The 25169-nt window shown below is 41.6% G+C and overlaps 1 protein-coding gene across 1 annotated transcript; it reads right to left on the bottom strand.

Annotated features, from left to right (window-relative positions):
* Positions 1–865: 865 nt before the first annotated feature.
* Positions 866–24169, bottom strand: LOC124125534 (esterase OVCA2-like). The gene is made up of 8 exons (XM_048391883.1): positions 24071–24169; positions 21458–21480; positions 18821–18891; positions 17685–17753; positions 8569–8687; positions 3597–3678; positions 2695–2832; positions 866–1021 (listed from the first exon to the last, which is right to left on the bottom strand). The coding sequence occupies exons 1-8, from the start codon at positions 24098–24100 to the stop codon at positions 882–884; spliced, it is 672 nt and encodes a 223-aa protein (XP_048247840.1). The 5' UTR covers positions 24101–24169; the 3' UTR covers positions 866–881.
* Between the last annotated feature and the right edge of the window lie 1000 nt (positions 24170–25169).

Below are 25169 nucleotides of genomic sequence, written 5' to 3'. Positions count from 1 at the left end.
CCCCAGATTTCACATCTCAACATCTGCATGGATCGGTTTCTAAGTCAAGGAATGGAGGCTTACCACTTCCTTATGATGACACCAGCTATTTAAGTGAGAGAGACAGTGAGAGAGTGAGAGAGAGAGCGAGTGAGAGAGGGAGAGAGAGAGAAAGAGAGGGAGGAGACGAAAAGAGAGAGAGAGCGAGTGAATGAGAGAGAGAGTGAGTGTGAGAGAGAGTGAGTGAGAGAGAGAGTGAGAGAGTGAGGGAGAGAGAAAGAGAGGGAGGAGAGAATGAGTGAGAGAGAGGGAGAGTGAGTGAGAGAGATATTGAGAGAGAGAAAGAGAGAGGGAGTGAGAGAGAGAGGGAGTGTGAGTGAGAGAGAGAGAGTGTGTGAGAGGGAGAGAGAGGGAGTGAGAGAGAGTGTGTGAGAGAGGGAGTGAGAGAGAGAGGGAGTGAGAGAGAGTGGGTGAGAGAGAGTGTGAGAGAATGTGAGAGGGGAGAGAGAGAGAGAGAGAGATAGTGTGTGAGAGAGAGGGTGAGAGAGAGAGTGTGAGAGAGTGTGTGAGATAGTGAGAGAGAGAGTGGGAGAGAGAGAGAGAGAGAGAGACTTTTGTACTTTACAATGCCAGGGTTGTTTTCAACACATAAATGTGCATCCTCTGAACACCAATGCAAAGATTAGATGCATAGTAAACATATATGCACTCATATTTCCTGTAAAGACACTTGATATTCAGTATTTGGAGTCAGACCCCAGTTTTGTAAGTCAAGGCACAACCCTGAGTGTCAATAAACATAAACGGCGTCAGTTGACTCAGTTCCAAATTGAATTTCCAGGAATCGAATACTTGATTAAAACAGCAAATCTGAAAATACACAGCGTTCATTTCCTAGCTGACTAGGACTTTATGGCAGCCATTTTATCAAGAAACTGGAGGTAGACTTGTTTTTGTTGCGAAGATGCTGGGATGAAGTGTCCTCCGGGATGTTGCAGAATCACTGGCTCTTTATAGCATGGGAGAAGGGCTTCACTCATTTCTGAAAAATAACAGAATCAAGAATTTATCTAACCAAGTGCCCGTGGCAGTCTTATTGGCAAGAAGCATTAGTTGATATTTCCTTGGAATATATTCAGGGGTATTATATAATTCAATGTCAAACAAAGTATTAGTGTCTTTTAGTCTATATGGGGGGGCACGGGTGGCCCAGTCGTCTAAGGCGCCACGATTTGCTGTGCAGAGTTGCGTCCCTTGGGCACGCCAGAAACCTATGATCGTAGTTCGCCCCGATTCTGTTTCTAGGTTTGTCAGCACCATATCCATGCTCGTGGGTTTCACCGAACATCTGAGACCTCCATTCCTTGGGGATTTCCTACCACATTAAGCTGACATGCCGCGATATAACTGGAAAACTATTAAAAGTGGTGTTAAACCCAACTCACTCACTCCCTTATTTTTGTCTATGTAGATCAAGCTGTCAGTGAAATACATTTGTTATGATCAAGATGAGGAAGGACAAAGTCTTATGGAAAAACAATTTCTTTTTTTTGTTCATAACATCCATCATTGGTTTGTCTGGTCCAGACTCAGTTACTTACAGTTTCCCGTGATGAAGCTGGAACATTGCTGCGACAATGTGTTTATACACAAACAAACAAGTTCACTTGCAAAATAATCGGGGAAAAAATATAATACCATAAATCTTGAAATTAATGCGTCTCCAAATTATTACGACTGATGACCCCTAGCCAAATATGCGACTCAGTATCAACGCAACTCAATCACCCAATCCCCAGTGGAATGATAAATATCCTTACCTTAATCCAATCAAACACAAATAGCACTGCTTATAAGTGCTTAGTAGTTTAATTATACAAACAAAGACCGCTCAAATTTTTAGCCCGCACTTTAATTTCAAGATTTACAGTATACAGTAGAACATGGATATAACGAACTACAAGGGACCAGAGAAATCAGTTTGTTATATCTGTTGTTCGTTATATACGTTTTCGTTCGGAAATGTCTGCCATCTTGGATAAAACAAAACACAATACAATTGCAGCATTGACTTGTATTAGCAGTGATCACTTCATAGCATTCAATTGATAACATTTTATAACATTCACCGCTGATTGTGTTGATTCACCGCTGATTGCGTACAGCCAATTGTCAGGGACACTTGACACTGAGTGAGATTTCTTAGTTCCCTATACACGCCACTTATTAGTGGAAGATTGTCAGTGATCAGATATCAGTTTGCTGTATCTGTATCAGTTTCGCTGTAGAGAGTTCGTTATGTACGTAAATTTTATGTGATATTATATAGGAGTGAGTGAGTTGGGTTTAACGCCGCTTTTTAACAATATTCCAGTTACATCACGGCGTGTCAGCTTAATGTGGGAGGAAAGCCCGAAATGATGCAGGTCTCAGACGTTTACCACTTCGGTGAAACCCACGAGCACGGGTATGGTGCTGACAAACCTAGAAACATAATCGGGGGAAACTGGGATTCGAACCCACAATCATAGGTTTCTGGCATGCCCAAGGGATGCAACTCTGCACAGTGAATCGCGGCGCCTTAGATGACTTGGCCACCCGTGCCCCCATATTATATAGGAGATAAATCGGGGATTTTTCAACAGTTCGTTGTATCGGCTTGTTCGCTCTATCCGTGTTTGTTATATCCGTGTTCTACTGTACAAAAATAATTACCTTTTGGTATGACCTTGTCAGTGTCCCCAAACACATGTAGTGTTGGTACAGTAACTAGTGTTTCATAGAAGCTTTCATGAGGGATACACCTGCTCTTGAACCCAGCAATAAAAATCGCAAAGTTAAAGTTGAAAAGATCTGTGGAAGAAAGCCAATTTCATACAGTTAAACAGGTTTACAGTACAATCTTGGTTCAAATTCTCTTCAAGGTAATCTACCATTCTTATTAAAAGGAGCCCAGTGAAACTCCAGGTTAGATATGGTCTTCAGAACCCATGTCTAACGTGATCGGGTTTTCAGACTCGGCACACGGTGTAGAACAGATCACACCATTTAGAATTATGTTTCTGGGTTTCGCCAAAGTCTAACGCCTGCATCACTTCGGGCTTTCATCCCACTTTGCATAGATCCATGCTCATGATGTCAATCACTGGGTTTTCAGGTCCAGACTTGAATATTTACAGACTGCAGTCGTATAGCTGGAATAATGCTGACTGCGGTATTAAACAACAAACAAAAAAACAAAACATTAAGAGTAGATCTTTTACTCTGAGTTGATACCTCTCGGTCAAGATCTAAGCCCTACAGGTCATATGAGGTGAACTCTCCAATCAGGCAACCTGAGAAGAGGCTTCCAAATTATCAGTATAAGTGAGCGAAGTACCGTAGTCAAAAACAATCATAAACGGTAAGTTCCAAATGGAAAAAAATAATGACCGTTATGTTGTGGATGTGTTTTGTGTCGTTTCTAATGCCAAGGCACGAGAGGGTGCGCCGTCATGACAATATAGATCTGTGTTTCTCTCTTTTTGAGATAAAACATTCTGAAGGTTGATTCATGGGTGTTGGAGGAATGTATTGTACGTATTAAAAAAAACGCCTAGTATTGCCAGTGTTCCTACCTGGATCTCTTTCTCGAAGACAACAAATTAACGACAACAAGCAGGCTCCCTGGCTGAATCCAAGTATGCCGTCAAAAGGACCCTGCAAGAAAAGGCACATTTCAGTGCTGCAATATCAGATACTATTTGTAAGACAACATGTCCAAAACAATTAGTCTCGTTCAGACCCAAAATGGACACGCACAATATCCTTAATCAAAAGTTGAGTTGTATATATTTTTTTATTTGATGATAATATCTGTTTAGCTGAATTACCAAATATTTTTAATAATCCAGCAGTTTTAAAGAATACTCAATATGTTAAAATTAAACTTTTACTACAAATTATTATATAGGAAACTTTGGAAAAATGTGTTTTATGATGTGAAGCAATAACATAGCTGGAAGTTACAAAAATTATTTTCATAATAGTTTGAGCATAAAATACTATTTTTCACTTGCATATACAAGAGGTTTCAAACCAAACCTGACTCACTGACTCACTGACTCACATCTACTAAATATACTTGGAACAAACTCTGTTGTGTCATTCAGTGAGTGAGTGAGTTGGTTTTAGCGCAACATTAAACAGTATTCCAGTCTTCCATCAAGACATGTCAGCTTTATGTGGGATGAAAGCCCAAGTGATGCAGGTGTTAGACTTTGGCAAAACCCAGAAACATAATTCTAAATGGTGTGATCTGTTCTACACCGTGTGCCAGGTTGTACAGAGTGTGTTCTAAATGGTGTGGTGTGTTCTAAATGGTGTGGTGTGTTCTACACTGTGTGCCAGGTTGTACAGAGTGTGTTCTAAATGGTGTGGTGTGTTCTAAATGGTGTGATCTGTTCTACACCGTGTGCCTGGTTGTACAGAGTGTGTTCTATATGGTGTGGTGTGTTCTAAATGGTGTGATCTGTTATACACCATGTGCCAGGTTGTACAGAGTGTGTTCTATATGGTGTGGTGTGTTCTAAATGGTGTGATCTGTCCTACACCGTGTGCCAGGTTGTACAGAGTGTGTTCTAAATGGTGTGGTGTGTTCTATATGGTGTGGTGTGTTCTACACCATGTGCCTGGTTGTACAGAGTGTGTTCTATATGGTGTGGTGTGTTCTTAATGGTGTGATCTGTTCTACACCGTGTGCCTGGTTGTACAGAGTGTGTTCTAAATGGTGTGGTGTGTTCTAAATGGTGTGGTGTGTTCTAAATGGTGTGATCTGTTCTACACCGTGTGCCTGGTTGTACAGAGTGTGTTCTATATGGTGTGGTGTGTTCTTAATGGTGTGATCTGTCCTACACCGTGTGCCTGGTTGTACAGAGTGTGTTCTAAATGGTGTGGTGTGTTCTAAATGGTGTGATCTGTCCTACACCGTGTGCCTGGTTGTACAGAGTGTGTTCTAAATGGTGTGGTGTGTTCTAAATGGTGTGGTGTGTTCTAAATGGTGTGATCTGTTCTACACAGTGTGCCTGGTTGTACAGAGTGTGTTCTATATGGTGTGGTGTGTTCTATATAGTGTGGTGTGTTCTAAATGGTGTGATCTGTTCTACACCGTGTGCCAGGTTGTACAAGGTGTGTTCTAAATGGTGTGGTGTGTTCTATATGATGTGGTGTCTTCTATATGGTGTGGTGTGTTCTAAATGGTGTGGTGTGTTCTAAATGGTGTGATCAGTTCTACACCATGTGCCAGGTTGTACAAGGTGTGTTCTAAATGGTGTGGTGTGTTCTAAATGGTGTGGTGTGTTCTATATGATGTGGTGTCTTCTATATGGTGTGGTGTGTTCTATATGGTGTGGTGTGTTCTATATGGTGTGGTGTGTTCTAAATGGTGTGGTGTGTTCTAAATGATATGGTGTGTTCTAAATGGTGTGATATGTTCCACATGATATGGTGTGTTCTACATGATATGGTGTGTTCTACATGATATGGTGTGTTCTAAATGATATGGTGTGTTCTAAATGGTGTGATATGTTCTACATGATATGGTGTGTTCTACATGATATGGTGTGTTCTACATGATATGGTGTGTTCTAAATGGTGTGATATGTTCCACATGATATGGTGTGTTCTACATGATATGGTGTGTTCTACATGATATGGTGTGTTCTACATGATCTGGTGTGTTCTACATGATATGGTGTGTTCTACATGATATGGTGTGTTCTAAATGGTGTGATATGTTCTACATGATATGGTGTGTTCTACATGATATGGTGTGTTCTAAATGATATGGTGTGTTCTAAATGGTGTGATATGTTCTACATGATATGGTGTGTTCTACATGATATGGTGTGTTCTAAATGATATGGTGTGTTCTAAATGGTGTGATATGTTCCACATGATACGGTGTGTTCTACATGATATGGTGTGTTCTAAATGATATGGTGTGTTCTAAATGGTGTGATATGTTCCACATGATATGGTGTGTTCTAAATGATATGGTGTGTTCTACATGATATGGTGTGTTCTAAATGATATGGTGTGTTCTAAATGGTGTGATATGTTCTACATGATATGGTGTGTTCTACATGATATGGTGTGTTCTAAATGATATGGTGTGTTCTAAATGGTGTGATATGTTCTACATGATATGGTGTGTTCTACATGATATGGTGTGTTCTAAATGATATGGTGTGTTCTAAATGGTGTGATATGTTCCACATGATACGGTGTGTTCTACATGATATGGTGTGTTCTAAATGATATGGTGTGTTCTAAATGGTGTGATATGTTCCACATGATACGGTGTGTTCTACATGATATGGTGTGTTCTAAATGATATGGTGTGTTCTAAATGGTGTGATATGTTCCACATGATATGGTGTGTTCTAAATGATATGGTGTGTTCTAAATGGTGTGATATGTTCCACATGATATGGTGTGTTCTACATGATATGGTGTGTTCTACATGATATGGTGTGTTCTACATGATATGGTGTGTTCTAAATGATATGGTGTGTTCTAAATGATATGGTGTGTTCTAAATGGTGTGATATGTTCCACATGATACGGTGTGTTCCACATGATATGGTGTGTTCTAAATGATATGGTGTGTTCTAAATGGTGTGATATGTTCCACATGATACGGTGTGTTCTACATGATATGGTGTGTTCTACATGATATGGTGTGTTCTACATGATATGGTGTGTTCTAAATGATACGGTGTGTTCTACACGATATGGTGTGTTCTACATGATATGGTGTGTTCTACATGATATGGTGTGTTCTAAATGATATGGTGTGTTCTACATGATATGGTGTGTTCTAAATGATATGGTGTGTTCTAAATGGTGTGATATGTTCCACATGATATGGTGTGTTCTACATGATATGGTGTGTTCTAAATGATATGGTGTGTTCTAAATGGTGTGATATGTTCCACATGATATGGTGTGTTCTACATGATATGGTGTGTTCTACATGATATGGTGTGTTCTACATGATATGGTGTGTTCTACATGATATGGTGTGTTCTACATGATATGGTATGTTCTACATGATACGGTGTGTTCTACATGATATGGTGTGTTCTACATGATATGGTGTGTTCTACATGATATGGTGTGTTCTAAATGATATGGTGTGTTCTAAATGGTGTGATATGTTCCACATGATACGGTGTGTTCTACATGATATGGTGTGTTCTAAATGGTGTGATATGTTCCACATGATATGGTGTGTTCTACATGATATGGTGTGTTCTACATGATATGGTGTGTTCTAAATGGTGTGATATGTTCCACATGATATGGTGTGTTCTACATGATATGGTGTGTTCTACATGATATGGTGTGTTCTAAATGGTGTGATATGTTCCACATGATATGGTGTGTTCTACATGATATGGTGTGTTCTACATGATATGGTGTGTTCTACATGATATGGTGTGTTCTACATGATATGGTGTGTTCTAAATGATATGGTGTGTTCTAAATGATATGGTGTGTTCTACATGATATGGTGTGTTCTAAATGGTGTGATATGTTCTACATGATATGGTGTGTTCTACATGATATGGTGTGTTCTAAATGATATGGTGTGTTCTACATGATATGGTGTGTTCTACATGATATGGTGTGTTCTAAATGATATGGTGTGTGCTACATGATACGGTGTGTTCTACATGATATGGTGTGTTCTACATGATATGGTGTGTTCTAAATGATATGGTGTGTTCTAAATGGTGTGATATGTTCCACATGATCTGGTGTGTTCCACATGATCTGGTGTGTTCTAAATGGTGTGATATGTTCCACATGATACGGTGTGTTCTACATGATATGGTGTGTTCTACATGATATGGTATGTTCCACATGATATGGTGTGTTCTACATGATACGGTGTGTTCTACATGATATGGTGTGTTCTACATGATATGGTGTGTTCTACATGATATGGTGTGTTCTACATGATATGGTGTGTTCTACATGATATGGTGTGTTCTACATGATACGGTGTGTTCTACATGATATGGTGTGTTCTACATGATATGGTGTGTTCTAAATGATATGGTGTGTTCTAAATGGTGTGATATGTTCCACATGATATGGTGTGTTCTACATGATATGGTGTGTTCTACATGATATGGTGTGTTCTACATGATATGGTGTGTTCTACATGATATGGTGTGTTCTACATGATATGGTGTGTTCCACATGATATGGTGTGTTCTACATGATATGGTGTGTTCTACATGATATGGTGTGTTCTACATGATATGGTGTGTTCTACATGATATGGTGTGTTCTACATGATACGGTGTGTTCTACATGATATGGTGTGTTCTACATGATATGGTGTGTTCTACATGATATGGTGTGTTCTAAATGATATGGTGTGTTCTAAATGGTGTGATATGTTCCACATGATATGGTGTGTTCCACATGATCTGGTGTGTTCTACATGTAGTGATCTGTTCTAAATGGTGTGGTGTGTTGTACACAGGGTTAATAAGGATTCACTCAACATACATCTTGGCATTCCCCTGAGTTTACCTGTTCCAGAATGGACCTTTTGACCATCTCCACAGATTCATCACATCCCTTGCAGCACTCACTGACATCTTGGGCACTGTAGCTGTCATCTTCATGTGAAAACCACCATCCCCGCTCATCTGAGAAACACGGGACATGTGAACCTGTACACCTACTTGTTGTCAGTTTGGGCTCCTACCATGATGCTAACTGACTCACTCACTCACTCTCCTACCATGATGCTAACTGACTCACTCACTCACTCTCCTACCATGATGCTAACTGACTCACTCACTCACTCTCCTACCATGATGCTAACTGACTCACTCACTCACTCTCCTACCATGATGCTAACTGACTCACTCACTCACTCTCCTACCATGATGCTAACTGACTCACTCACTCACTCTCCTACCATGATGCTAACTGACTCACTCACTCACTCTCCTACCATGATGCTAACTGACTCACTCACTCACTCTCCTACCATGATGCTAACTGACTCACTCACTCACTCTCCTACCATGATGCTAACTGACTCACTCACTCACTCTCCTACCATGATGCTAACTGACTCACTCACTCACTCTCCTACCATGATGCTAACTGACTCACTCACTCACTCTCCTACCATGATGCTAACTGACTCACTCACTCACTCTCCTACCATGATGCTAACTGACTCACTCACTCACTCTCCTACCATGATGCTAACTGACTCACTCACTCACTCTCCTACCATGATGCTAACTGACTCACTCACTCACTCTCCTACCATGATGCTAACTGACTCACTCACTCACTCTCCTACCATGATGCTAACTGACTCACTCACTCACTCTCCTACCATGATGCTAACTGACTCACTCACTCACTCTCCTACCATGATGCTAACTGACTCACTCACTCACTCTCCTACCATGATGCTAACTGACTCACTCACTCACTCTCCTACCATGATGCTAACTGACTCACTCACTCACTCTCCTACCATGATGCTAACTGACTCACTCACTCACTCTCCTACCATGATGCTAACTGACTCACTCACTCACTCTCCTACCATGATGCTAACTGACTCACTCACTCACTCTCCTACCATGATGCTAACTGACTCACTCACTCACTCTCCTACCATGATGCTAACTGACTCACTCACTCACTCTCCTACCATGATGCTAACTGACTCACTCACTCACTCTCCTACCATGATGCTAACTGACTCACTCACTCACTCTCCTACCATGATGCTAACTGACTCACTCACTCACTCTCCTACCATGATGCTAACTGACTCACTCACTCACTCTCCTACCATGATGCTAACTGACTCACTCACTCACTCTCCTACCATGATGCTAACTGACTCACTCACTCACTCTCCTACCATGATGCTAACTGACTCACTCACTCACTCTCCTACCATGATGCTAACTGACTCACTCACTCACTCTCCTACCATGATGCTAACTGACTCACTCACTCACTCTCCTACCATGATGCTAACTGACTCACTCACTCACTCTCCTACCATGATGCTAACTGACTCACTCACTCACTCTCCTACCATGATGCTAACTGACTCACTCACTCACTCTCCTACCATGATGCTAACTGACTCACTCACTCACTCTCCTACCATGATGCTAACTGACTCACTCACTCACTCTCCTACCATGATGCTAACTGACTCACTCACTCACTCTCCTACCATGATGCTAACTGACTCACTCACTCACTCTCCTACCATGATGCTAACTGACTCACTCACTCACTCTCCTACCATGATGCTAACTGACTCACTCACTCACTCTCCTACCATGATGCTAACTGACTCACTCACTCACTCTCCTACCATGATGCTAACTGACTCACTCACTCACTCTCCTACCATGATGCTAACTGACTCACTCACTCACTCTCCTACCATGATGCTAACTGACTCACTCACTCACTCTCCTACCATGATGCTAACTGACTCACTCACTCACTCTCCTACCATGATGCTAACTGACTCACTCACTCACTCTCCTACCATGATGCTAACTGACTCACTCACTCACTCTCCTACCATGATGCTAACTGACTCACTCACTCACTCTCCTACCATGATGCTAACTGACTCACTCACTCACTCTCCTACCATGATGCTAACTGACTCACTCACTCACTCTCCTACCATGATGCTAACTGACTCACTCACTCACTCTCCTACCATGATGCTAACTGACTCACTCACTCACTCTCCTACCATGATGCTAACTGACTCACTCACTCACTCTCCTACCATGATGCTAACTGACTCACTCACTCACTCTCCTACCATGATGCTAACTGACTCACTCACTCACTCTCCTACCATGATGCTAACTGACTCACTCACTCACTCTCCTACCATGATGCTAACTGACTCACTCACTCACTCTCCTACCATGATGCTAACTGACTCACTCACTCACTCTCCTACCATGATGCTAACTGACTCACTCACTCACTCTCCTACCATGATGCTAACTGACTCACTCACTCACTCTCCTACCATGATGCTAACTGACTCACTCACTCACTCTCCTACCATGATGCTAACTGACTCACTCACTCACTCTCCTACCATGATGCTAACTGACTCACTCACTCACTCTCCTACCATGATGCTAACTGACTCACTCACTCACTCTCCTACCATGATGCTAACTGACTCACTCACTCACTCTCCTACCATGATGCTAACTGACTCACTCACTCACTCTCCTACCATGATGCTAACTGACTCACTCACTCACTCTCCTACCATGATGCTAACTGACTCACTCACTCACTCTCCTACCATGATGCTAACTGACTCACTCACTCACTCTCCTACCATGATGCTAACTGACTCACTCACTCACTCTCCTACCATGATGCTAACTGACTCACTCACTCACTCTCCTACCATGATGCTAACTGACTCACTCACTCACTCTCCTACCATGATGCTAACTGACTCACTCACTCACTCTCCTACCATGATGCTAACTGACTCACTCACTCACTCTCCTACCATGATGCTAACTGACTCACTCACTCACTCTCCTACCATGATGCTAACTGACTCACTCACTCACTCTCCTACCATGATGCTAACTGACTCACTCACTCACTCTCCTACCATGATGCTAACTGACTCACTCACTCACTCTCCTACCATGATGCTAACTGACTCACTCACTCACTCTCCTACCATGATGCTAACTGACTCACTCACTCACTCTCCTACCATGATGCTAACTGACTCACTCACTCACTCTCCTACCATGATGCTAACTGACTCACTCACTCACTCTCCTACCATGATGCTAACTGACTCACTCACTCACTCTCCTACCATGATGCTAACTGACTCACTCACTCACTCTCCTACCATGATGCTAACTGACTCACTCACTCACTCTCCTACCATGATGCTAACTGACTCACTCACTCACTCTCCTACCATGATGCTAACTGACTCACTCACTCACTCTCCTACCATGATGCTAACTGACTCACTCACTCACTCTCCTACCATGATGCTAACTGACTCACTCACTCACTCTCCTACCATGATGCTAACTGACTCACTCACTCACTCTCCTACCATGATGCTAACTGACTCACTCACTCACTCTCCTACCATGATGCTAACTGACTCACTCACTCACTCTCCTACCATGATGCTAACTGACTCACTCACTCACTCTCCTACCATGATGCTAACTGACTCACTCACTCACTCTCCTACCATGATGCTAACTGACTCACTCACTCACTCTCCTACCATGATGCTAACTGACTCACTCACTCACTCTCCTACCATGATGCTAACTGACTCACTCACTCACTCTCCTACCATGATGCTAACTGACTCACTCACTCACTCTCCTGCCATGATGCTAACTGACTCACTCACTCACTCTCCTACCATGATGCTAACTGACTCACTCACTCACTCTCCTGCCATGATGCTAACTGACTCACTCACTCACTCTCCTACCATGATGCTAACTGACTCACTCACTCACTCTCCTGCCATGATGCTAACTGACTCACTCACTCACTCTCCTACCATGATGCTAACTGACTCACTCACTCACTCTCCTACCATGATGCTAACTGACTCACTCACTCACTCTCCTGCCATGATGCTAACTGACTCACTCACTCACTCTCCTACCATGATGCTAACTGACTCACTCACTCACTCTCCTACCATGATGCTAACTGACTCACTCACTCACTCTCCTACCATGATGCTAACTGACTCACTCACTCTCATACCATGATGGGGGCGGTCTGGTAGCCTAATGGTTAAATCGTTCGCTCGTCATGCCGAAGACCCGGGTTCGATTCCCGACATTGGTACAATCTGTGCAGCCAATTTCTGGTGTCCCCCGCCGTTATATGGCTGGAATATAGCTAAAAGCGGCGTAAAACCATATTCACTCACTCACTCACTCCTACCATGATGCTAACTGACTCACTCACTCAATCCTACCATTATGCTAACTGACTCACTCACTCACTCTCCTACCATGATGCTAACTAACTCACTCACTCTCCTACCATGATGGTAACTGACTCACTCACATTTCTACCATGCTGCTAACTGACTGACTCACTCACTCTCCTGCCATGATGCTAACTAACTCACTCACTCTCCTACCATGATGGTAACTGACTCACTCACATTTCTACCATGCTGCTAACTGACTGACTCACTCACTCTCCTGCCATGATGCTAACTAACTCACTCACTCTCCTACCATGTTGCTAACTGACTCACTCACACTTCTACCATGCTGCTAACTGACTGACTGACTCACTCTCCTGCCATGCTGCTAACTGACTCACTCACTCACTCTCCTACCATGATGCTAACTGACTCACTGACTCACTCTCCTACCATGATGCTAACTGACTCACTCACTCTCCTACCATGATGCTAACTGACTGACTCACTCACTCACTCTCCTACCATGATGCTAACTGACTGACTGACTCACTCTCCTACCATGATGCTAACTGACTGACTGACTCACTCTCCTACCATGATGCTAACTGACTGACTGACTCACTCACTCTTCTACCATGATCCTAACTGACTCACTCACTCACTCTCCTACCATAATGCTAACTGACTCACTCACTCTCCTACCATGATCCTAACTGACTCACTCACTCACTCTTCTACCATGATGCTAACTGACTCACTCACTCAATCCTACCATGATGCTAACTGACTCACTAACTCACTCTCCTACCATGATGCTAACTGACTCACTCACTCTCCTACCATGATGCTAGATGACTCACTCACACTTCTACCATGCTGCTAACTGACTGACTGACTCACTCTCCTACCATGATGCTAACTGACTCACTGACTCACTCTCCTACCATGATGCTAACTGACTCACTGACTCACTCTCCTACCATGATGCTAACTGACTGACTGACTCATTCACTCTTCTACCATGATCCTAACTGACTGACTGACTCACTCTCCTACCATGATGCTAACTGACTCACTCACTCACTCTCCTACCATGAAGCTAACTGACTGACTGTCTCACTCTCCTACCATGATGCTAACTGACTCACTCACTCACTCTTCTACCATGATGCTAACTGACTCACTCACTCACTCTCCTACCATAATGCTAACTGACTAACTCACTCTCCTACCATGATCCTAACTGACTCACTCACTCACTCTTCTACCATGATGCTAACTGACTGACTCACTCAATCCTACCATGATGCTAACTGACTCACTCACTCACTCTCCTACCATGATGCTAACTGACTCACTCACTCAATCCTACCATGATGCTAACTGACTCACTCACTCACTCTCCTACCATGATGCTAACTGACTCACTCACTCACACTTCTACCATGCTGCTAACTGACTCACTCACTCACTCTCCTACCATGATGCTAACTGACTCACTGACTCACTCTCCTACCATGATGCTAACTGACTCACTCACTCACTCTCCTAACATGATGCTAACTGACTGACTGACTCACTCTCCTACCATGATGCTAACTGACTGACTGACTCACTCACTCTTCTACCATGATCCTAACTGACTCACTCACTCACTCTCCTACCATAATGCTAACTGACTCACTCACTCTCCTACCATGATCCTAACTGACTCACTCACTCACTCTTCTACCATGATGCTAACTGACTCACTCACTCAATCCTACCATGATGCTAACTGACTAACTAACTCACTCTCCTACCATGATGCTAACTGACTCACTCACTCTCCTACCATGATGCTAACTGACTCACTCACTCTCCTACCATGATGCTAGATGACTCACTCACACTTCTACCATGCTGCTAACTGACTGACTGACTCACTCTCCTACCATGATGCTAACTGACTCACTGACTCACTCTCCTACCATGATGCTAACTGACTCACTGACTCACTCTCCTACCATGATGCTAACTGACTCACTGACTCACTCTCCTACCATGATGCTAACTGACTGACTGACTCATTCACTCTTCTACCATGATCCTAACTGACTGACTCACTCACTCTCCTACCATGATGCTAACTGACTCACTCACTCACTCTCCTACCATGAAGCTAACTGACTGACTGACTCACTCTCCTACCATGATGCTAACTGACTCACTCACTCAATCTTCTACCATGATGCTAACTGACTCACTCACTCACTCTCCTACCATAATGCTAACTGACTAACTCACTCTCCTACCATGATCCTAACTGACTCACTCACTCACTCTTCTACCATGATGCTAACTGACTGACTCACTCAATCCTACCATGATGCTAACTGACTCACTCACTCACTCTCCTACCATGATGCTAACTCACTCACTCTCCTACCATGATGCTAACTCACTCACTCACTCACTCTTCTACCATGATGCTAACTGACTCACTCACTCTCCTACCATGATGATAACTCACTCACTCACTCACTCACTCTCCTACCATAATGCTAAATGACTCACTCACTCACTCTCCTATCATGATGCTAACTGACTCACTCACTCACTCTCCTACCATGATGCTAAAAGCAGGATAAAATCTGACTGACTGACTGACTGACTGACTCAATTATTTACAGACCGCCGTCATATAGCTGGAATATTGCTGAGTGTGGCATTAAAAAAAAAATAAACAAACAAAACGCTTACTGAATGACTCACTCACTCTCTGAATGAGTTTGAGTGAGGCAGAGAGTGAGTGAGTGAGTGAGTCAGAGTGTAAGTAAGAAAGAGAGTAAGTCAAAGAGTGAGTGAGGCAGAGAGTGAGTGAGTGAGTGAGTGAGTGAGTTAGTCAGAGTGTAAGTAAGAAAGAAAGTCAAAGAGTGAGTGAGGCAGAGAGTGAGTGAGTGAGTTAGTCAGAGTGTAAGGAAAAAAGAGAGTAAGTCATCACACGCACTCACTCTTCCACCTTCTTCCTGAGGCAACAACAACCGTTCATAAGTAAAACCCAACTCACTCACTCACTCTAGCATGTACATCAAATATCAATCTATGACATAAGTCACCTAGAGCTTAGTTATGTTAACAAGTCTTAAGTCAAGTTAACTTTAACAATTTCACAACCATTCATAGATCCGTGAAGATCCAGGGTAGAATAGGTCATCAGCAACCCATGCTTGCCATGAAAGGCGACTATGCTTGTCGTAGACTAAGATCTGCTGGTAGGCTCGCTGACTTGGTTGATGCATGTTTTTGTATCTCAATTGTGTAGACCAATGCTTATGATGTCAATCACTGGATTGTCTGGACCAAACTCGATTATATACAGACCGCCGTCATACAGCTGGAATATTGCCGAGTGCGGCGTAAAACAACAAATCAAACCAAAACAACCGTTCATAAGTGCATTAATTTTGAATGCTTAAATATTTTTGAGAGCTCTTTCGGCATCTTATCATATTCATCAAGATAAGTCGCTTTATGGACGAAACGTTGTCCAGGCAATGCTAAATCTTAACTCACATTCATACATAGATACCATATCTATTGCCTTCTATCCTCATCTTCCCGAGGCAAGGGAGTTAACTGACTGTAAAAGTCCACTTTCCAGCCTTGCCGAACCAGGCTGGAATTCTGAAGTTTTTTGTCTGGACTAACGAGCCTATTCAAACAACCTTAAACAACCGTATTCGTAAACAACTCAAGGCAAGGGAGTTGACTGACTATAAAAGTCTGGTTTTCAATCTTACCAAACTAGGCTGGAGTTTCTGGGCTCGACCGTTTCGCCACCAGTGGCTATTACAAGTTATGTCCCTTCTATGCCCCTCTTATTGACCAATCAGATTCCACCTCTCACATCACTTGCATTTTCTTCAAATATAATGGCGGCGCCCAATGAAGACGATCAGAGCAATAATAAAGATCCATCCATTCATCAAATCCTGTGAGCACCTTGATTAAAAAGCTTGAAAAGATTTGGAAAGCTATCTGTATCTGAAGCAAATGCACACAAAGTGATGTGAGAGGTGGAATCTGATTGGTCAATAGGAGGGACATAGAAGCGACTGGTGGTGCTATAATCGAGCCACTAAATTCCAGCGTTGTTCGGCAAGGGTGGAAGCTGGTCTTTTCTAGGCTGTTAACCCTTGCCTCGGGAAGATGGTTTAAAGGAGAAAAGAAAGTTAGTACTGTTGCTCAACAGAAACCTGTGGGATTTCTGGATAGGAATATAGGTACCCTGCAATCAATGTCATAAGAGGCGACCAAATGCCTGGGTGATATTGCAATTGTGAAGATCGATGCTCATGATGTCAATCACTGGTTTGTCTTGTCAAACCCGCATTTATCTCCACAGGATGCTGACTCAATGAAATCATACACATAGAATTGAAATATAACATTATTTTTTTTCTATCAGGGTCTATATTACTAGCAGGAGACATAACAAAAATAAATATATTCATGTTTAATTTATTTATTTTCCAGCTGCTTTCCAGAAGGGTTGGGGGGCACATGAAACCAAAAATCACAAAAATGTGTTTCAAGGTTGAAGATGTTAGAAAATCTGGGTGTATGATACAGCAAAACAGATGAAGCGAAAGGGAGGACAAAAAGAGGTTATTTGACCTACCAGAATGTGGGGATTCTCCATCCTCCGAGCCCTTCGCTGGTGGAACAATGTTCGGAGCTGTGATGAACACTGAAAAATACATGCTTCAGTTTAACACTGACATTCAACTCAGATATAGCATGGGCGGATACAGCTTTTTTTAAAAGGGGGGGTGCACAATTAAGATCTATTTATTGTCTTTGATGGTAATTTATACAGAAATAAAGATTTTTTTCGAAATAAAAAGGGGGGGTGCACACCCACCCCCCCTCCTTTGTATCCGCCCATGTATAGTATACTGACTCAGAGCTGACCAGTCGTTGTTTTTTCCTCTAAAAGCCTAGACAAGGTAACAAGTACCATCTGTTAATGTAACGGTAACACTATTTTTCAGGGCAATATCATTTGCAGAAGCCCGAGGTCTTCTATTAACTGCCCGATGTCACCTATCCCTATCCTATGATGTCACCTAACAACAGGCGTGATAATGGCCCGTCGTCAAGCAATATGAGGGCATTATCATTTACAGTGGCCCGCTCATTTCTGATAACATGCGGGCGATTTAATGATAATTCTATTCATTTTAGCTATAAAGTCTGTAAGTTTGATGTGGTTGAGGATCGACCCCCGGACTTTCTTGTATATTTATTTCATTTGTTTGTTTGTTTGCTGTTTAACATTCCACTCGCAATAATCCAGCTATTTGATGGCAGTCTGTACATAATCGAGTCTCGACCAGAAAATCCAGTGATTGATATCATGAGCATTGATCCAAGCAGTTGGGATACAATGACATGCATCAACCAAGTCAGACGCCTTAGACGACTGGGCCACCCGTGCCCCCAGGGTGTAATCAAGTAATGATTATTCATTTTCCTTAAGAATTTGTGTTTATGAAAGCATAAACATACAAGACGGTCTGCACAATGTGTAAACCTGTATTGTGTAAAGTATTTATACAAAAACAATGTAAAAGTCAGAAATATTGTCCTTGATAAAACCAGTTTTTGTGCAAAAAAGATCTGCCAAGTTTGAAATCGGGTCCTCTGGAAGCACTTATTAAAACTCCATCATCATCATCATCATCATCATCATCAACATCAACAACATCATCATCATCATCATCATCATCCTCATTGCTAAGACTCAAATCTCACCCAATTCTGCATGTTTCTTGGTAAGTTTCCTGAATGCTCCAGTACGTTCCCTGAAAGTCTGTCCATTCTGCCTGGAATGAAGATAAAGATGCAACAAGAATCTGTTTTTCCTCATTAAAACAAAAGTCTCCCCTCATGTTTCTTTGGATACACAAGACATTAAAAAAACTAAAAATTAAAAAAATTAAAAAGACAATAGTTGACCATGTGGTCATTGCACATGTATAATTTCATGCAAAAATAAAATATTAGTTTGAGAGTTATGGCCAAGAGTTGTTTGAGACAAACTCAAAATTGTTCCCATGGAACATGTAAGGAAATAAGTTTAAGAAAACTTTAAAAATAGCAAAATGCACCAGTCAAGCTGATGAGCTAAGTTTTGTTGTAAAATGTTGAAAGGTTTTCAAGTTATAGCCAAGAAAATTGTTTCCATGGAAACATAAAAAATATAATTTTGAAATGTTTTATAATAGCAAAAAGCACCAGTTATTAGCTGATGAGCAATGCATAGACCAAGTTTAGTTGAAAAGTTTTGAAAGGTTTTCAATTATGGCCCGGAAACAAACCCTACCCTTGTTTGAGACGAAGTTGAAAATTGTCCCGATAAAAACATAAAAAAATATAATTTGAAATTTTTTAAAATAGCAAAAGGCACCATTTTATGCTAATAAGCAATGCATATGCCAAGTTTCGTTGAAAAATATTAAAAGGTTTCCAAGTTATGGCCTGGAATAGGATGGTAACGCCAAGGAGAGAGACATGATGACAAAAAGAAAAACAAATTGTTTCATTTTAGCTCACCTGGATAAGAAGTCAACAGTTTAAGACTCCCCCCCCCCCCCCCCCCCACCCCCCCCTCTAAAAAAAAACCCCACAGCCCTTGAACAATGTTCAGCATTGAGCTTCAAATATTTCCTGCATTAATATGAAAAACTAACTCTAAGATCTAAATAATTGAACAAATCATGATGTCCTCATAAGGAGAAACATGCATGCTAAAATTCAGCTGTCCCAGGTTGGCAATTTCAGAACAGAAGCATTTACAGGGAGAAATATACATTTTGAGATAATTTAAGAGAATGCTCAAAGAAGGTCAAAACATATAATATTGCAAAACTAACTACACATGGTCTACTGGTTTCTGCGGAAAAGATGTTTACGATGGATAAATCATGACTTTTCCTAGTTTCCAATATGGCCGCTTGCAGACATTTCAAGATGCCGTGAACAGACTTGCACTACCTCATAGCGTGACCACCTCACACACCAAGTTTGCACTACTTCATAGCGTGACCACCTCACATACCAAGTTTGCGCTACTTCATAGCGTGACCACCTCACATACCAAGTTTGCGCTACTTCATAGCGTGACCACCTCACATACCAACTTTGCGCTACTTCATAGCGTGACCACCTCACATACCAAGTTTGTGCTACTTCATAGTGTGATCACCTCACATACCAAGTTTGCGCTACTTCATAGCGTGACCACCTCACATACCAAGTTTGCACTACTTCATAGCGTGACCACCTCACATACCAAGTTTGCGCTACTTCATAGCGTGACCACCTCACATACCAAGTTTGTGCTACTTCATAGTGTGATCACCTCACAAACCAAGTTTGCGCTACTTCATAGCGTGACCATCTCACATACCAAGTTTGCACTACTTCATAGCGTGACCACCTCACATACCAAGTTTGAGCTACTTCATAGCGTGATCACCTCACATACCAAGTTTGCGCTACTTCATAGCGTGACCACCTCACACACCAAGTTTGTGCTACTTCATAGCGTGACCACCTCACATACCAAGTTTGCGCTACTTCATAGTGTGACCACCTCACACACCAAGTTTGCGCTACTTCATAGCGTGACCACCTCACACACCACGTTTCAGGACTCTGGTCCTTACGTCTTCAACAAGATGGACTTTTCTTTTTTTAAATCAAAGATGGCTACCTGACAACCATATTGAAGTTACAATTGTAATGCCCTGTATCAACTAGACCCCTAATAGTACCAAGCACAAAAATGAGCTACCTCCATCGAGCCATTTCGGAGAAGTCAAGTCGAAAATGTAAAAAGTTTAAGGACAACCAAGATGAGGACAGCGGTCGACAACATAAGCTGGCTAATCATCCACCTTCCTCTCCAGCCTTGCATGTTAAATAATCTTAGACTTCTGTGTAAACAGAGACCATATACCGATATATACCGGTATATGGTCTCTGGTGTAAACGATAGCCACCAGTCCTAACAAACCTAATAAATTTGCAAAGTTTCATAAAAATAACAAATAGTTTAAGAGTTTGGCATTGAAAGCAAACCATACCCTCAATTCAGTTCAATATTAATTAAATCTTTTAAGCTGATGCAATACCTCCCAATGTGAAGATCTGAAGACACCTCCAGAAGGGACTTTCAATCATCGTTGAGGCTTCTAAATTGATTCAGATATTCATAGTTTATTTTCACTGATTGAAAAGTGCTTCAATTCCTCGTGACTTCAAACCAAATTTCCTCAACTCAAATGTTCCTCAAATGAACGTTTTATAATGTGACCTCTTTATGTGTTTTCTCACTTAAGACCACCATCACCACTACTGCAATTCCTTCCTTAATAATCTACTCACCTATATCCATGCAGACACAGTATCTGAAATATATAGTACAATAAAATTCTTTTATATATATATATATATATATATATATATATATATATATATCTATATATCTATATCTACATACAGTCAAGTCTTGTTAATCTCACATGCGTTAATCCTTAAGCGTGGATCGATGCTCATGAAGTCAGTCACTTTATCATTTAACTTAAGCATTTATCCATGACATAAGCTTATGACATAAAAACATGTATGTCATACCCCAATGACATAAGTATGCAAATTAGATATGCAAATTAGATAACCGGAAGAGCGAGCAGTTTGATTTGAAACTATATATTATAAGTGAAGTTACACCAGAGATATAATCAGATTACACAGAATCGTTGTTGTTACCGTTATTAAAGTTTCAATTATTCTGCAAAAGTCTGTTCAAGTATTTTGTTTAAAATAATCCGAGGAACTTTTTTTCTCAGCGAATTGTTTATTTTGGTTTACATGGCTATGGAAATCATGTATCACTACGCACGATCTATACGTAAGATTTCGACAAGTTGCTGATGTTAATGTTTAATGCAATTATTCCTTAATTTGGAAGCAAAAATGTGAAAATGATAAATAGAATTCATCACTCGTGTTTTTTAATATGGGAAATATCAACCTCGTCCCGTTAATCGGTATTTGCCTCGCCAAAGGCTCGGCAAATACCGATTAACTAAGACTCGGTTGATATATCCCATACTAAAAAACACTCGTGATGAATCCTCTATAAATTATCTGGGACCCGTTCCAAAAAGCGATCTTAGTGCTACGACTGTCATAAGCCTATGTTTAAGTATGGGAGTTACGATCATCTTATCGCTTTGTGGAACAGGGCCCTTGTCCAGACTTGATTATTAACAGACCTCCGTCATATAGCTGGAATATTGCTGAGTGCGGCATTAAACAACAAACAACAAACAACAACAACATTAATCCAAACGACAATCGGCCTTATCCGACAATAGTGATGGGAACTGATTAAATCAGTTCTATTTAAACCTGTTAATCCGACAGTCTCACACTCCAACTCTGACACAGCTGGGCGGTCAGGCGGTTAAAGCGTTTGCTCGTCACGCCGAAAACCCGGGTTCAATACCCGACATGGGTACAATGTGTGGAACACATTTCTGTGGCATTGCTGGAATATTGCTAAAAAGGGGTGTAAAACCATACTCACTCACTCACTGACGCACCTTATTTGCAATGAATTACCGAAATCACTCAATAATCAGTCTTGTTAATCCAACACAGTCATCAGTGTACTCCATAGTCATCTACCCCCTAGTACACAGCCCGTGTTTTGATGAGAAACAAGTCAGCTAGTAGCTGCATATTACAGGATTACAGAGATAAACTTGCTTAACAATAAACAAAACAGTATTAATCACATGCTGAGATTACTTCAATCTCATTAAAATCAGATACAGGTTCTTGCGACCGTTGAGACAACTTAATTTCATTTAAGCATCATTATTAAGGGGTCACATAGATATTAAGGAATTAATGTTGGCACAAGTTCATGTTTGAACACACACCTAGGTGATGCTTCAATTATGACGCGGAATATAAATGGTGAGTAAGTAAAGCTTAACTCCACATTATATAATATTTCATTTGTATTACAGTGTGTTGGCTTAATGTAGGTGAAATCCCAAAATTATACAGGCATTATTATTAACTGAAAGTCTATATAATCATAAATCGTTATTTTCAACTTGTTTACTGTTATCTATAAAGTAAACACAAAACTCCAAAAAATAATATAATCTACTTATGTCGGCAAAAATTATTAGGAATATATATTGAGTACAAACATGTCATATTTTCAATCTGATCTTTGGGTCATGTCATAGCCGAGTGTCATGCCTAAGACGACCGCCTCCGTGGTCTAGTGGTAGTGCGTCCGTCCGCGTCATACCAAAAGACGTTAAAAGATGGTACTTGTTGTTACCCTGTCTGGTGCTCGGCACTAAGGGGCTAAAACAAGGACTGGTCGGCTCGGAGTCAGTATACTGTGTCTGGGTGGGGTATTCATGTTAAACTGCGGCATGGTATCTCAGTGGGCTAGCACTATAAATCGGCATCAGTCCGGACTAGTACAAGCAGCCACACAAACACACACACGTGCATGCACGTCGCTATATAAGTGCAATAATCTTGGACGTGACGTTAAACCCCATTTCACCTCACCTCACCTCATGCCCAAGACCCCAGTTCGATTCCCCACATGGGTACAATGTGTGAAGCCCATTTCTGATGACCCGTCGTGATATTTCTGAAATATTGCTAAAACTAAAAGCGGCTTAAAACCACATTCACTCACTCAATCTGATTTTTTATACTGGCCGTTTTGACAAACAGCGCGCGGTTATTGCTTGCGAAATGGCCGTTTTGACCAAATCACGCGGACCGTTTTGTCGTTTGTCTGTTTTGACTAGCATCGCGCGAACTCGAGTCCCCGACAACGGACGAGTAATGTTGTTGTAACCACGGACACGTGTAGTCGTAGAAGTACTTTGATTTCGTGGTACAGGAATAGTGAGCGTGGCTGTTACCGTCACATGATCACAATCTACTGCTTACCCGCAAGACGTCTGATTTTGACGAGGCCATTGTACACGCGACGATGTGTTGTCCACAAGATTTGGAGGGTTAACGACACAGCACCGCAATAAAACGGCACCAAATGTAACTGGTAAAGATATGAATTTATAGGAAATATGCACCCTCGTTTGTTCGGTGTATTGCTCTTATGATATCAATCGTGGATAAATATCTTAGTAGAAAGATGATTTTATAGACTGGATTATCGCGGGGAATGCATGACTTATTATATATCTACTCTGAACTCGATACCAATCAAAAAGGGGTAAGTCGCATTTAGGTTAAAACGCCCCAATTCTCAAATTAAAACGGAGAATAAAACGGGATGGTTCTAGTAGCTTTTTAAGTTTGCTGACTGATGTTTTTAACAATCCTATAATCTTGACACCTATGGTTAAGTGAAATATGGTTTAACGTCACGTTAAAAATTACTGACGTTAGTATCTATATAGACCCGCAAAGATCCGGTTGGTTGGTTGGTTTGTTTGTTTGTTGTTTAACGCCGCAGTCAGCAATATTCCAGCAATATGACGGCGGTCTGTAAATAATCGAGTCTGGACCAGACAATCCAGTGATTAATATCATGAGCATCGATCCGCACAATTGGGATAAGATGACATGCATCAACCAAGCCAGCGAGCCTGACCACTCGATCCCGTTAGTCGCCTTTAACGACAAGCATAGTCACCTTTTACGGCAAGCATGGGTTGCCCGGAATCTACCCCGGAATCTTCACGGGTCGCAAAGATCCGGGGTAGAGTAGGTCTTCAGCAACCCATGCTTGCCGTAAAAGGCGACTATGCTTGTCGTAAGTGGCGACTAACGGGATCTGGTTGTCAGGCTCGCTGACTTGGTTGATGTATGTCATTGGTCCCAATTGCGTGGATCGATGCTCATGATGTCAAGCACTGGATTGTCTGGTCCAGACTCGATTATTTACACACCGCCGTCATATAGCTGCAATATTGCTGAGAGCGGCGTAAAACAACCAACCAACCAACATCAGTGAAGTTTTAAGTGTAATGCAACGTGGGCTCATCCAGTTTATTTGTCATTAATATGCGAAACCAATATTTCT

This window comes from Haliotis rufescens, unplaced genomic scaffold, assembly GCF_023055435.1.
Source record: "Haliotis rufescens isolate VD_foot unplaced genomic scaffold, xgHalRufe1.0.p SCAF_100, whole genome shotgun sequence".
Lineage (NCBI taxonomy): Eukaryota > Metazoa > Mollusca > Gastropoda > Lepetellida > Haliotidae > Haliotis > Haliotis rufescens.
Note: the sequence above shows the minus strand (reverse complement) of the source record. Positions and strands in the feature narration are given on the sequence as shown.

Excerpts from the sequence above, each read along its gene's own strand:
- LOC124125534 (XM_048391883.1), bottom strand. The coding sequence starts at position 24,100 with ATGGCCTCGTCAAAATCAGACGTCTTGCGG. Across the intron at positions 2,833-3,596 it reads TCTTCGAGAAAGAGATCCAG|ATCTTTTCAACTTTAACTTT; the intron begins GTAGGAACACTG and ends TTTCTTCCACAG. Across the intron at positions 1,022-2,694 it reads TGACAAGGTCATACCAAAAG|AAATGAGTGAAGCCCTTCTC; the intron begins GTAATTATTTTT and ends GTTATTTTTCAG.